The sequence below is a fragment of the Narcine bancroftii genome, chromosome 1 (genome assembly GCF_036971445.1).
Source record: "Narcine bancroftii isolate sNarBan1 chromosome 1, sNarBan1.hap1, whole genome shotgun sequence".
In the NCBI taxonomy this organism is placed as follows: Eukaryota; Metazoa; Chordata; class Chondrichthyes; order Torpediniformes; family Narcinidae; genus Narcine; species Narcine bancroftii.
In genome coordinates, this window is record NC_091469.1 from 151,486,866 (window position 1) to 151,501,783 (window position 14,918).

Consider the following 14,918-nt stretch of genomic DNA (forward strand, 5'->3'; position numbering starts at 1 on the left):
CTTTAGAAAAAGAATCTGGAAAGGATCCAGTCTTCACCACTTGATCCAGAACTTCCATCAATAAAGGAATAAATAAATCCTGAAATTCCTTATAAAATTCAGAGGTAAACCCATCATCGCCTGGAGACTTGCCACTCAGCATGGACTGAAGTGCTTCCATCAGTTCTTTAGTAGTAAGGGAAGCGTCTCATTCCTTAATATCCGTATCCTTCAAGGAAGGTAAAGTTAAACCCGATTTTAAAATTTCAATTTTGACTTCATCTTCCGATACTTCAGAGGGGTACAATTTCTCATAAAACATATGAAACTCACCAATAATTTCTTTATACATAATTTTCGAGCCACATCTAATAGCATTTATTGTTCTAGAAGCTTGTTCCATTTTTAACTGCCATGCGAATACTTTATGAGCTCTCTCTCCCAATTCATAGTATTGCTGTTTAGATCTCTGTAATAATTTCTCAAACTTATACGTTTGTAATGAATTATACTGTAATTTCAAATGAACTTCCGTAGAGTTTCGTTGTAAATCCTATTTTCCAAAATCTCTATCTCCTTTTCCAATTTGTTAATCTCAGCCATTTGCCGTTTCTTCATTTTAACAGTATAACTAATAATTTTTCCTCGTAAATAAGCTTTCAAAACATCCCATAAAATGATATTATCTTAGTTCATCTCCTCTTCTCTTTCTTCTGGGGTAGATGAGAGGGGGGTTGGGAGGGGCGGGTGGGGGTTGGGGGGTATATGGGATAAAATATTATGTATTGGCCAGTATTCTGATTGTATGATTTATCACCATTTATAAATAAAATTTTCAAAAAAAACTGGTCACGTCGAATTAGGGCAGCACGGTTGGTTAGCTGAGCAGTTTGTGCAATGCTGTTACAGCGCCAGCGTTCAGGACCGGGGGTCAAAGCCCACGCTGTCTGTAAGGAGTTTGTACGTTCTTCCCGTTTCTCTGTGGGTTTCCTCCAGGTACTCTGGTTTCCTCCCATTGTTCAAAAATGTAGCAGGGGTTGTAGGTCAATTGGGTGTAATTTGGTGGCACGAGCTCGATGGCCGAAATGGCCTGTTACCGCGCTGCGTGTCTAAATTTTGTTAAAAAAATTTAATTTATTATCTGATTGCACGAGTACAACCCAATGAAACAGCGTTCTCCAGTCCTCCATGCAAAAATAAAAGCAGACCACACACAGGCAGACAAACAATGCATATGCAGGACAAATATTTAATCTACACAAATAAATAAATAGATTTTGCTTCATGTATATTGAGTCGTTCAGTGTTCTCACTTTCTGTGAGACTGAGATTACAGAGGGGAGATACCCAAGATAATTTTTTAAATTTTAAATTTAGACATACAGCACAATAGCAGGCCATTTGGGCCTATGAGTCCTTGCCATCTGATTTACAACCAATTAATCTACAACCCCCAGTATATTTCGATTAATGGGAGGAAGCTGGATCCCCCGGGAAAAACCCACGCAAACATGGGGAGAATGTACAAACTCCTTACAGGATTCAAACCCTGGTCCCGATCATTGGTGTTGTAAAGACATTGCGCTAATTGCTACGCCAAGATGTGGGCCAGGTGGGAGGGGTTGGATAGGGGTCAGTAGGGAATTGGTGAACCAGGATGAGGGTGAAGAATAACGGACAGTTGGGGAGGAAGAAGGAGTCCTTCCATCATTCCTTCAACCTACTCCCTTATTTTCTCTCGCCTCTCTCCCCCTTTCTCTCACCTGCCGAACGACTGCCTCCACCTCCCCATCTCTTTGTCATCCTTTATTCCCACACCCCCCCACCCATTGCCCTGGTTCACCCATCCACAACTGGCCCTTGCCAAACCCCACTCACTCTGCCCTCATTACACTGCCTAACTCTCCTCTGCAACCTCAATCTTGATGAAGGGTTCCGGCCCGAAACAACGACCGTTTCTTTTCTCCCAAGCCTGCTGCTCTAGCAGTTTGGGTTTAGCTCCACACAAATTTTGTTGCCGGAGGACAGGAGACATCGGAAACCTTTTAAGACTACAAAGTGCTGGACTCATCTCCTTAGAAAAACAAACAAGTGACAATATATTGGTTTTTAAAATCAAGGACAGATGGTGCGGAAAAATAATCCCCATGGAGGGAGAAGTCCAAAACTAGATCACTATGTCACTGGGAAAAACTAAGGGACTAAAATCTGCAAAGTTTCCCAGTCCAGATGGCTCCTGGAATTTGTAAAAGAAATGAGGTCAGAGATTGTAACTGTGTTGTTTGAAAATTTTCAGTGTTTACATTTTAATTTAGACATACAGCACAGTACAGACCCTTCCAGCCCACAAGCCCATGCTGCCCAATTAACCTACAACCCCCCCCCGTATGTTTTGAAAGATGGGAGGAAACCGGGGCACCCGGAGGAAGCCCACACAGACATGACATGGAGAGAATGCACAAACTCCTTACAGATTCAAACCCAGGTTGCCGGTGCTATGACAGTGTTGCGCTGTCCGCAACGCTAACCGTGACCTCCAGATTTAGATTGTGAAGAAATTATAGAAGATGTGAAACCCCCAATTAAAGAAAGAGGGAAGAAAAGGCAGGTAGCTATTGGCCGATCAGCTTGAGATTCATGGCAGGAAACGGTTACAATCAATTATTAAGGAAATTTTTAAGCTTATGAAATAGAGTTAGCATGGCATCATTAAGTGGAAATGGTGTCGATAAATGTATTTCCATTTTTTATGGAAGTCTCAACAAGAGCACTTGATAAACTAAAAGGGTAACCAGTAGATGTAATGTATCTAGATTTCCAGAAGACATTTGACGAGGTGCCTCACACAGGGTTTAAGTCACAGGAGAAGAACCCTGTTGGAGGTAACATATGGCATATGGGCATGAATAAAGGATCAGCTAAAAGGCAGGGGCCAATAAATAGGGGTAAGTGGGTACTTTTCAAGTTGGCAACCACTGAGACCAAATGTTTATGATATAGAATGTAGAACATTACAGCACAGTTCAGGCCCTTCAGCCCACAATGTTGAGGGGGAACCTATTTCCCGTGAGTTCTGTGTATACATATGTATTGTTTGACTGTATGTGTATTATATCTTTATGTGTGTTTGCACTCTTTTTGCACAGTACTGTTTCGTTGGGTTGTTCCGGTACAATCGGATGATAAATCAACTTGAACTTGAACAATCCAATTATTCCACAACAATCTGATCCTTGCCCATCTCCCATCTCCATCTTTCTTACATCCATGTGCCTGTCTAAGATTCTTTTAAAGGTCCCTATTGTACCAGCCTCCCCCAGCAATGCATTCCATGCACCCACCACACTCTGTGTAAAAATCTTACCTTTGATATCTCCCCTAAACATTCCTCCACTGACATTAAACAGATGTCCTCTGATATTTTCTATCGTCTTCCTGAGTAAAAAAAAAAGTGCTGGCTGTCCACCTCATAATTTTATAGACATCCAATAAGTCACCTCTCATCTTTTCTCATTCTAAACTGAAACCTTACCTCATAAGACACATTCTCCAATCCAGGGAATGTCTTGGTAAATCTTCTCCACACCCTCTCCAAAGCTTCTACTTCCTTTCTGTAATGAGGCGACCAGAACTGAACACAATACTCCAAGTGTGGGTCTAACCAGAGTTTGATAGGGCTGCAACATTATTTTATGGTTCTTGAACTCATTCCCCCGACTAATGAAGGCCAGCACACCAGAAGCCTTCTTTACCACTCCACCTGCAAATTCGACCTTCCAAAGTGCATCCCACACCGATCCAGACTGAACTCTATCTGCAACGAAGATCTAAATGAAGATGAAATTAAAAAAGAACGCAGATGCTGGAAATCTGACATTAAATAAAATGCAGGAAACACTCAGCAGGTCAGGCAGCGTGTGTGGAAAGAGAAGTCGAGTTTATGTTTCAGGTCCTAGACAGTTAGTGTTTCTCTCTCTCTCTCTCTCCACAGCTTCTGCTAGGTGTGCCGAGAGTTTAAAAAATTCCCTGTTTTCACAGCCATTCTCATTATCCCTGCCTCTGCCATGTTGACTCATTGTTTTCCATGTGTTTCGTACTTAGTTCAGGTTTCCAGGGTGTGCAGTATGCCAATTGTGAGACAAACTGAACCATTTATTGATGAGGGAGCTGGTTTCGGCCAAGGTACGTACTTATCTCACAGTATCTCCCCACAAAACTGCCGCTGCAGCCGCAGATTATCTCTGCTGTGTCCTGGATGCATCGACATTCACCCCCATGGAGACACAGGTTAACCTCACAATCTGAAAGGAAGGAGAGAATGGATAAGGGGAGACACTGCCAGATTGCACACACCCTGTGAGGGTTCAATCCTAATACCCCAAAACCTCCACGAAACCCAAGTCAGGAGAGTGTGTCGGAATAGGTCACGGGTCAGCCCAGTACAGGAATGGCCCTTTGTCCCACAATCCCTGCAATGAGCACGACACTAGATTAAACTAAATTTTATTCTGCCTCAAAATCTTTTTCCACTGAGGTGAGATGAGATACAAGCCAGAGGACGTGGGCTACGGGTGAAAGGGGAAAGGTTTAGGGGGCACATCTTCACTACAGACAGTGGTGGGGGTGTGGAACAAGCTGGCAGCTGAAGTGGTGGAAGCGGCCTCGGTTTCAACATTTAAGAAAAATTTGGACAGGTACATGGATGGGATGGATATGGAGGGCTATGGACAGGGTGCAGGCCAGTGGGATGAAGCAGAATAATAGTTCAGCACAGTCTAGAAGGGCCGAAAGGCCTGTTTCTGCGCTGTAGTTTTTTTTAGATTTTGAGTTTTTTAGACATACAGCAGGGTAACAGGACATTTCGGCCACGAGTCCGTGCCACCCAATTTACACCCAATTAACCTACACTCCCAGCATGTTTTTGTTTTCCCAGAGCCCCTGGGGAAAACCCACACAGACACGGGGAGAAGGTACAAACTCCATACAGACAGCACGGAATTTGAATTCCAGTCCATGTATGTTGAAGGTAACGAGCATATTCTGCGAATGTTCCTCTTGACTAGAGGAAGAGCGCCAACAGCTCTCGTGAAGCCTGATACCAGCCAAGGTGTGTTTGGCGTCACACCCATCCCACGAGCATTCGCTTCCGTGCAAGTCCCATTCGCAAAATGTGCTGCATTTACTCACCTCGGATTAATATGGCAGGACCTCCCAATCCCACCAACTCTCTCAGCAGGGGGACAAGGACCAGCAGCTAACACTGGAATGCCCTCATCTGCCAAGCTCTGCACTATTGTACCCCTGGAATGCAAGGTCCCAGGCCCTAAACATGGGTAACCCTTTACTTCCTATGGATGCTGCATGACCTGTTGAAGTTCTCCAGAACGTTTGTGTATTGCAAAAGAAATGTACCACTGTTCCTTCATCCTCGTGGTCTGAATCCTGCCCTGCAGCCCTATGAGACCCCTTTCACCAGAAGTACTGAAGAGATCCAAGAAACTCCCCACCTCCATTTTCATGAGTAATGGGGCCTAATTGGCACCAATGCCTTCAACTGTGACCAGGTTTCACCATGCTCTGGATTCTCTGAGAGGTTCTCATTGGATGCAGAGAAAACAGCCAAGAATATGTACAGCAAAAATCACACATCCCTTAGTGGGGTCTTTTGACAGCCAGCTTAAATCCGTTTCCACTAGTTGCAGACTCTTCCGTCAGTGAAAATCCATTTCTCATATTTCACCCTCACGACTGCAAACCAACCCCTCACCCACCATGGACTCCTGTTGTCTTGGGAAAGCTGCCAACATGTTGAACGACCCGTCCCACCTCAGTTACACTCTCTTCCCCCCTCTTTCATCAGGCAGAGAAATCCCGGCTTTAAAACATGCACCTCCAGATTCAAGGACAGTTTCTTTCCTGAGGTTATCAAACTCTTAAATGGACCTCTCATTGGTAAGATATGTTAACAAGATCACAAAATATAGGAGCAGAAGGAGACCCATTGGCCCATTGTGTCTGCTATGCCATTCTAACCATCCATTCTCCCACTCAATCCCACTCCCCAGCTTTCTCCCCTTAGACAGACTGATCAAATACCTGTCAATCTCTGCCTTAAATGCACCCAACGACCTCACTGCCATGTACTTGCACTTTGTGAAACTACACTCAGAGTTCCTGGAACACTACACACTGCTCTGTTGTTTCATTACCAGAGTCGACCAATACAATAATGAAAACATTCCTTCACTCTCTACCAACCATCAACTGCCCTGTTAGAACAACCTACACAAAAATATTCTCCCACATTTTCATCAGTCACCTCCCCCACAAGATTCTACCATTTGCGACAATTCACAGGGACCAGTTGTGGAGATACAACCACTCCACTGTACCTGCAGGTAGGCAACCTGGGAGGTTGGCCCCGCCTGTCAGCTGTCAATCATCGGCCAGTATAAAGACTCGAGCTGGCCCTTTCGGGGACAGTCAGACACATGGAGCCAGCAGTATAGTGAGACTGGTGTGTACAAATTTAAGCTAATTAAAGCCTGTTGTGCGGTCTGTGGACTTTGCGTCTGAATTATTCACGCTGCAGCACTCACACCAATTAACCTACTAACCCACACATGATTGAGACAAGAGAGTGGCCACAGAAGCTCCAGGAGAAGGCATGAATTCCACCTGGTCAGTGCCCAAGGTCAGGATGCCCTTGTCCAACTCATTCTGCTACCACTCCCTGGGTACAGACAGTGCCCGTCTTCTGCTCTCAAAATCCTGCGAGCTTCCCAGCAATTCCTCTCTTCTTTGCTGCGTGAATATTAGAGCTAACCTGTAGGACTGCTCACAGAAGAACCCGTCTCGCTGCACCAGGCAAAACGACGCAAATAAACTTAAACTACAAGGGTGCACAGGGAATAAAATCTAAAATTGGCACTTGCAAGGCCTCAACTTGAAACATTTATACTCTTTCCACAGGGTTGATCTGATCTTCGGACAACTGCCAGCATTTTATCTCAGTATTCAATGGTCTTGTACAGCTGACTAACACGTTCAATAACCTAATGCTTGCCGAATAAACCATCAATCAAAATTGTGCCTTTCAGACTCAAAGATTAATAACAAAATTAGAGGCAGCTTTATGTGCATTGAAGCTCAGCCAAAATGAATTTCAACTTCCACCTTTTCAACACTTTCTCCTGACTGCCATTTACAATGTTGAATGTTGAAAGAGTAGATACAGAAAGATTGTTTCCCATGCCGGGAGAGTCTAGGTCGGTGATTCTCTACCAGTGGGCCACAACGTGCTTCCGTGTGGGTCTAATAACATTAAATAAAATAAATTATATAAAGATGTGTTTCTTACAGAGCTGCCTTTGACTTGAAAATATTGCTTAGTCACTGCCACAGGTGGACCATGGCATGTTAGGGTAAAAGTCAGGGTGGCCTTAGATCAAAAAAGGTTGAGAACCATTGGGTCTAGGACAAGAGGGCACAACTTTAGAAATGAAGGATGATCACTTAGAACTGAGATACAGAAGAATTTCTTAAGCCAGAGGGCAGTAAATCTGTGTAATTTGTTGCCACAGGCAATTGTGAAGGCTGGGTCATTTGGTGTATTTAAGGAAGAGATTGATTAAGTTCTCGATTAGCAAGGGCATGAAAGGTTATGGGAAGAAGGTCGAGCAGGGGAAGCGTTTAGTTTTCCGACTGACACCTTTGTGTGCGACGCTGTGGCACTCCGTTCCATTCTCGCCACATACACAGTGCTCAACTCCACTGTTGACGACTCGGTTCCAACTTTGTCCAATGTGAAAGTACCTGTGGTGGGTGTTTTCCAGGCACTTTTCTGAAACACAAAGGGAAAATGCATGGGTAAAGATTCCTCCCTCCTCTCCCTCCCCCTCCCCCCCCCCCCCCCATCAGTCAGCAAGGGATCAAGGCCTTTTGGTCTATCGAATCCACACTGACCAATTACCATCGTCCCAACACATAATCCATTAACCCCTGCCAAAATTTGCCACTCACCTGCACATCAGGGATAATTGAATATTAACCCACCTATGCATATTTTGGATGAAGAAACAAGAAATAATGCAGATGCTGCGATTGTGGTAAATACAGAGATTGCTGGAGAAAGTCAAAAGATCCCACGGTATCCATAGGAAGGAAAGATATAGATAGGCCCAACTTTTCGGGACTGAGTATGATACCTTGACAAAGGGCTCAGACCTGAAATGTTGGTTGTACAACTTTCCCTCCTACAGACACTGAGGGAACTGCTGAGTGTCTCCAGCCATTTTGTGCACAGTAAAATCCCTGGTATCCGGCACCTTCAGGCAATGATAGATGCCGGACATGTGAATCTTCCGGTTGCCTGAAACACACTCTTATAATGCCTAACTAATACACCTGCATAAATGATAAACAGTTTGAAAGACAAAAGACAGTGCAAATGTAAAGTAATTTGGAAAAAAAAAATCAGTATTGTAAACCTTAATTATGTAATGTTCACATTTATCAGGTAATTCCCGTAACTAACAAAATTTAAATTCGAACCCTGGTCATCAGCGCTGTTACAGCGTTGCACTAACCACTACACTAACCATGCTGCCATCATAATTAACCCCCCCCCCCCCAAGTTACAGATAAGGCCCAACTAATATACTTAATGACATACTAGAAAACATAAAGACTCTTACTAGCCAGGGTTAGGGAGACACTTGAGAGAGTAGCCCCAGCACCGAACGGCTCTTCCTCAAGCACAATTTTATTCAAACATCTGCTGCAGGTGGAGCATGACTGGGACGCTCTGCTGACTGAATGTTTGTTCCTTCAGACAACATTTACTTTGGGAATTTTAAACTTTTCTTTACATTTTTATTTATTCTTATTTAAATTTTATTCATTTATTTATTTCCTCAATTTATTTTTTTGCTGGTTGCTTGAATTCCGGATATCGGGTATTTTAGTGTATTTTGCACATAGAAAGCAACCGTAGAATGGACTGGAAATCCAACTCCACACAGTCAGCACCCGAGGTCAGGATCGAACCTGAGTCTCTGGTGCTCCAAGGCGGGAGTTTCACACACCACTATGACAATTGCTGTAGTTATGGTGCACAATTGAATTGAAAATCCATTTCACTTTTCAATATTTTTATTGGTTTCATCAAGTAAATGTTACATAGGTGTGGGGCGCTGTTAAACAGAATCAGACACACACAAGGTAAAGACAGAACAACAGGCTTTAATCCACAAAAACCTCCACAGAGCCAGGCTGGCTGTGGCTGCAGCAACTCAGTGTGAGGCCTCGGGAGGCTGGCGCAGGCTTATATCCCGGTGGGTGATTGACTCCCGACCGGGTGGGGCTTGATCCATTCAGGCCGACTGATTGGCAGCCAGCCAGGTATTGTCCTGTCCCCTTACTCTCCTGCAGGTACAGAGGTTGCCCCCTGCAGTAGGCCGGTGGTACACTCCTGTAGGTACAGAGGTTGCCCCCTGCAGTAGGCCGGTGGTACACTCCTGTAGGTACAGAGGTTGCACCCTGCAGTAGGCCGGTGGTACACTCCTGTAGGTACAGAGATTGCCCCCTGCAGTAGGCCGGTAGTGGACCACCAGAATAGGAACTGTGGGAAAACTGCTGTATGTATACGTTTGTCTGTTGGGGCACACCCATTGGCCAACTGTGTCTGTGGCTCCTCCCACAGGCTCCAAAAGGTTCCACAGCCCTACCCAGTGCAGAACAGATGAACACCATGGATGTGCTTTTGATCTAAAGCTCATAAAAGCCTATCAGTTCCTTCAACTTCAGTCTTCTGGAGTTATTGATGGTGCATCAGGTATATAATAATTTTTTCCTTCTTTGGCTTGGCTTCGCGAACGAAGATTTATGGAGGGGTAAATGTCCACGTCAGCTGCAGGCTCGTTTGTGGCTGACAAGTCCGATGTGGGACAGGCAGACACGGTTGCAGTGGTTGCAAGGGAAAATTGGTTGGTTAGGGTTTGGTGTTGGGTTTTTCCTCCTTTGTCTTTTGTCAGTGAGGTGGGGTCTGCGGTCTTCTTCAAAGGAGGTTGCTGCCCGCCAAACAGTGAGGCGCCAAGACGCACGGTTTGAGGCGATATCAGGCACCAAGAGATTTCTTTAGGCAGTCCTTGTACCTCTTCTTTGGTGCACCTCTGACACGATGGCCAGTGGAGAGCTTGCCATATAACACAATCTTGGGAAGGCGATGGTCCTCCATTCTGGAGACGTGACCTACCCAGCAATGTTGGATCTTCAACAGCGTGGATTCGATGCTGTCGGCCTCTGCCATCTCGAGTACTTCGATGTTAGGGATGAAGTCGCTCCAATGGATGTTGAGGATGGAGCGGAGACAACGCTGGTGGAAGCGTTCTAGGAGATGTAGGTGATGCCGGTAGAGGACCCATGATTCGGAGCCGAACAGGAGTGTGGGTATGACAACAGCTCTGTATACACTTATCTTTGTGAGGTTTTTCAGTTGGTTGTTTTTCCAGACTCTTTTGTGTAGTCTTCCAAAGGCGCTATTTGCCTTGGCAAGTCTGTTGTCGATCCTTGCATCTGATGAAATGGTGCAGCCGAGATAGATAAACTGGTTGACCATTTTGAGTTTTGTGTGCCCGATGGAGATGTGGGGGGGCTGGTAGTCATGGTGGGGAGCTGGCTGATGGAGGACCTGTCTTCTTCAGGCTGACTTCCAGGCCAAACATTTTGCCAGTTTCCGCAAAACAGGACGTCAAGTGCTGAAGAGCTGGCTCTGAATGGGCAACTAAAGCGGCATCGTCTACAAAGAGTAGTTCACGGACAAGTTGCTCTTGTGTCTTGGTATGAACTTGCAGGCGCCTCAGATTGAAGAGACTGCCATCCGTGCTGTACCGGATGTAAACAGCGTCTTCATTGTTGCGGTCTTTCTTGGCTTGGTTCAGCATCATGCTGAAGAAGATTGAAAAGAGGGTTGGTGCGAGAACGCAGCCTTGCTTCACGCCATTGTTAATGGAGAAGGGTTCAGAGAGCTCATTGCTGTATCTGACCCGACCTTGTTGGTTTTCGTGCAGTTGGATAACCATGTTGAGGAACTTTGGGGGGCATCCGAGGCGCTCTAGTATTTGCCAAAGCCCTTTCCTGCTCACGGTGTCGAAGGCTTTGGTGAGGTCAACAAAGGTGATGTAGAGTCCTTTGTTTTGTTCTCTGCACTTTTCTTGGAGCTGTCTGAGGGCAAAGACCATGTCAGTAGTTCCTCTGTTTGCGCGAAAGCCACACTGTGATTCTGGGAGAACATTCTCATCGACACTAGGTATTATTCTATTTAGGAGAATCCTAGCGAAGATTTTGCCTGCAATGGGGAGCAGCGTGATTCCCCTGTATTTACAAATCACATATCATAATAAAAATGGTGTTGAGACCCATGTTACATTGAAGAAAAGTAAAGAAAAAATCTAAAAAAGATACTATGCAATTGTCAACCCCCTCCCTTCAGAGGCTACTGGCTAAACATAAACAGTCCACTACGACTAATAAAAAGGAAGATCATCAATGGGGTCAAAAACCAGAAACTAATTCAACTTACAATTTTTTAAAATAATTAAGAAACAAAGTTAAGATTTAGTTCAGTCGTAGAGCACCTAATTTTTGTTCCAAAGTCAAGCATGTCGGACGACCGTTGAGTGTGTGTGGAGGGGCAACATCTTTCCATCTCATTAATATGGCCCTTCTAGCAATAAGGGAGGTGAGGGCAATGATGTGGGATTGTGAAGCTGTCACTATCAGACCCATTGGCCCACTTATTCTAAAGATAAGGAGACTCTTTGGGAGAGTCGCCCCAGCGCCAAGCGGCATCGGCTGGCGCTTCATCCTGGGCACCGCCATTTCATTGAAACATTATTCAAACAGCCGCTGTGGGCGAGGCATGGCCGGGGTGTTCCGCTGGCTGAGTGTTTGTTCCCATCTTGGAGTTAAAGTAATATTAAGAACAAAAGACAAGGTATGAAATACCCCTTCCCAAAAATTGGAAAGAGAGGAACATACGGAGAAAGATTGAGTAGACTGGGACTTTATTCGTTGGAGCGTAGAAGGTTGAGAGAGGATTTGATAGAGGTATTTAAAATTATGAAGGGAATAGATAGAGTAGATGTGGATAGGCTCTTTCCCCTGAGTGTAGGGGAGATTGGAGTAGTTCACGGACAAGTTGCTCTTGTGGGTCAAGCTCACACCAAGACACAAGAGCAACTTGTCCGTGAACTAATCTTTGCAGATGATGCTGCTTTAGTTGCCCATTCAGAGCCAGCTCTTCAGCGCTTGACATCCTGTTTTGCGGAAACTGCCAAAATGTTTGGCCTGGAAGTCAGCCTGAAGAAGACTGAGGTCCTCCATCAGCCAGCTCCCCACCATGACTACCAGCCCCCCCACATCTCCATCGGGCGCACAAAACTCAAAACGGTCAACCAGTTTACCTATCTCGGCTGCACCATTTCATCAGATGCAAGGATCGACAACAGACTCACCAAGGCAAATAGTGCCTTTGGAAGACTACACAAAAGAGTCTGGAAAAACAACCAACTGAAAAACCTCACAAAGATAAGCGTATACAGAGCCGTTGTCATACCCACACTCCTGTTCGGCTCCGAATCGTGGGTCCTCTACCGGCATCACCTACGGCTCCTAGAACGCTTCCACCAGCGTTGTTTCCGCTCCATCCTCAACATCCATTGGAGCGACTTCATCCCTAACATTGAAGTACTCGAGATGGCAGAGGCCGACAGCATCGAATCCACGCTGTTGAAGATCCAACTGCGCTGGGTAGGTCACGTCTCCAGAATGGAGGATCATCGCCTTCCCAAGATCGTGTTATATGGCAAGCTCTCCACTGGCCATCGTGTCAGAGGTGCACCAAAGAAGAGGTACAAGGACTGCCTAAAGAAATCTCTTGGTGCCTGATATCGCCTCAAACCGTGCGTCTTGGCGCCTCACAGTTTGGCGGGCAGCAACCTCCTTTGAAGAAGACCGCAGACCCCACCTCACTGACAAAAGACAAAGGAGGAAAAACCCAACACCAAACCCTAACCAACCAATTTTCCCTTGCAACCACTGCAACCGTGTCTGCCTGTCCCACATCGGACTTGTCAGCCACAAACGAGCCTGCAGCTGACGTGGACATTTACCCCTCCATAAATCTTCGTCCGCGAAGCCAAGCCAAAGAAAGAGAAGAGAAGGAGAGGGGAGATTGGAACAAGGGGTCATAAGTTAAGGGTTAGGGGGAAAAAACCTTAGGAATAATATAAGAGGATACTTCTTCACTCAGAGAGTGGTGGCTGAGTGGAATGATCTTCAGGAAGAAGTAGTTGCGGCAGGGTCAATTCTGTTATTCAAGAAGAGGCTAGATGAGTACATGGATGTGAGGGGGTTGGAGGGTTATGGGCATGGGAGTGGGTAGGTGGATCTAGTGGAATTTGTTTTAAATCAGTGCGGACTAGAAGGGTCAATATGGCCTATTTCTGTACTGTAAATTGTTATATGGTTGTTATAACCAAAACATATGATACAAAGAACCTTCTTCAGTTAGAAGAGAGATTAGAATAGAATTTAACTAATTGGACTTCGGAAAATTCTATTTCTAAAAATGCCACGTTGTGTGTTTTCTAAACCTAGGCACTGAATCGTCAGCGTGTAACGAGGCCTAACGAACCAACCTGGGACAGAGAATGGAAGGAGGGGCCTTGAAACAGGAGAGGTCTGCTTTCGTTAACATCACAGATGATTAAGGTAAATTCCATTTATTTTCCTTTTCTCTTTAAAACATGGAATCAGATTATGAGGGATGGATGGGGTGGGTAGCCAGCATCTTTTTCCCAGGCTAGGCATTGGCCAATTCCAGAGGACATCTGTTTAAGGTGAGGGGAGGAACTTTAGGGGAGATGACAGAGGTTTATTTTAATTTAGACATACAGGCCATTTCAGCCCATGAGTCTGTGCCACCCAATTTATATCCCATTAACCTACACTTCAATATGTTTTTGAAGGGTGGGAGGAGATTGGACCACCCCCAGGGAAACCCACACAGACATGGGAGAACTAACAAGCTCCTTACAGTCAGTGCAGGATTCAAACCCAGGTCCAGCCCCGATTACTGGCACTGTAAAGGTGTTGCAGTAACTGCTATGCCAACCGTGCTGTTCATGGTTTTTTAACAGAGTGTAATGGGTGCCTGGAATGCCTAGCCAGAGGGAGGCTGGTGCATTCAAAAATCTCTTAGACAGGCCACATGGGTGTTAATACAAATGGAGAGTTAGGAATGTGAGGTTGGGAAGGGTTAGATTGAGTAGCTTTATATGAGGGGCTGAAGGGCTTGTACTGTACAGGAATGTTCTCTGTAGTCAGTACAATCCCAAGGGGCAGAAGTATTCTCTGTAGTATTATCTGTAGACCTTCAGCCTACCAAGTCCATACTGAGCTTCAAACCCACAAAAACCCGGGAGTTTTTATTTTCCCCAAACCTTCCCCCAGATTAAACCCCTCATCTGCACACTTGGAGGCAACTTACATTGGCCGATGAACGTACTGTTCCACACCTCTCCCAGAACGCAGACGTATAAACCCGTGCAGTCACGGAGAGAACGCACAAACTCCACTTACTGAACCTGGACTCTGACATGACGATACATGGTTCTATGAGCTCAGTGGTTCTCAACCATTTTCTTTCCACTCATATACCACCTTAAGTAATCCTTTACTAACCACAGAGCACTTATCCTATGGTATAGGAGCTCTGTGGTTAGTAATGGATTACTTAAGGTTGCATGAGAGTGGAAAAAAAAGGTGGCAAACCATTGTTCTAGATGGACCACAGCAAGTCCAAGTTCAAGGTCACTATGAATCATGCTGCTCTCCATTGCAGGCAAAATCTTCGCTAGGATTCTCCTAAATAGAAT

At 45.2% G+C, this 14,918-nt stretch overlaps 1 protein-coding gene across 3 annotated transcripts in view; it reads right to left on the reverse strand.

The window, feature by feature from the left end:
- Positions 1–14,918, reverse strand: part of LOC138765089 (hepatocyte growth factor activator-like) — a 104,873-nt gene that overhangs the window by 31,773 nt on the left and 58,182 nt on the right. For 2 of the 3 annotated variants that reach the window (XM_069941819.1, XM_069941800.1), the window contains 2 exons: positions 7,691–7,822; positions 4,170–4,280 (listed from right to left, as the gene is read on the reverse strand). In XM_069941819.1, coding sequence (XP_069797920.1) covers positions 4,170–4,280; positions 7,691–7,822 — 243 coding nt within the window. The remainder of the gene's footprint in view (positions 1–4,169; positions 4,281–7,690; positions 7,823–14,918) is intronic. The other variant, XM_069941809.1, reaches the window with a different exon arrangement.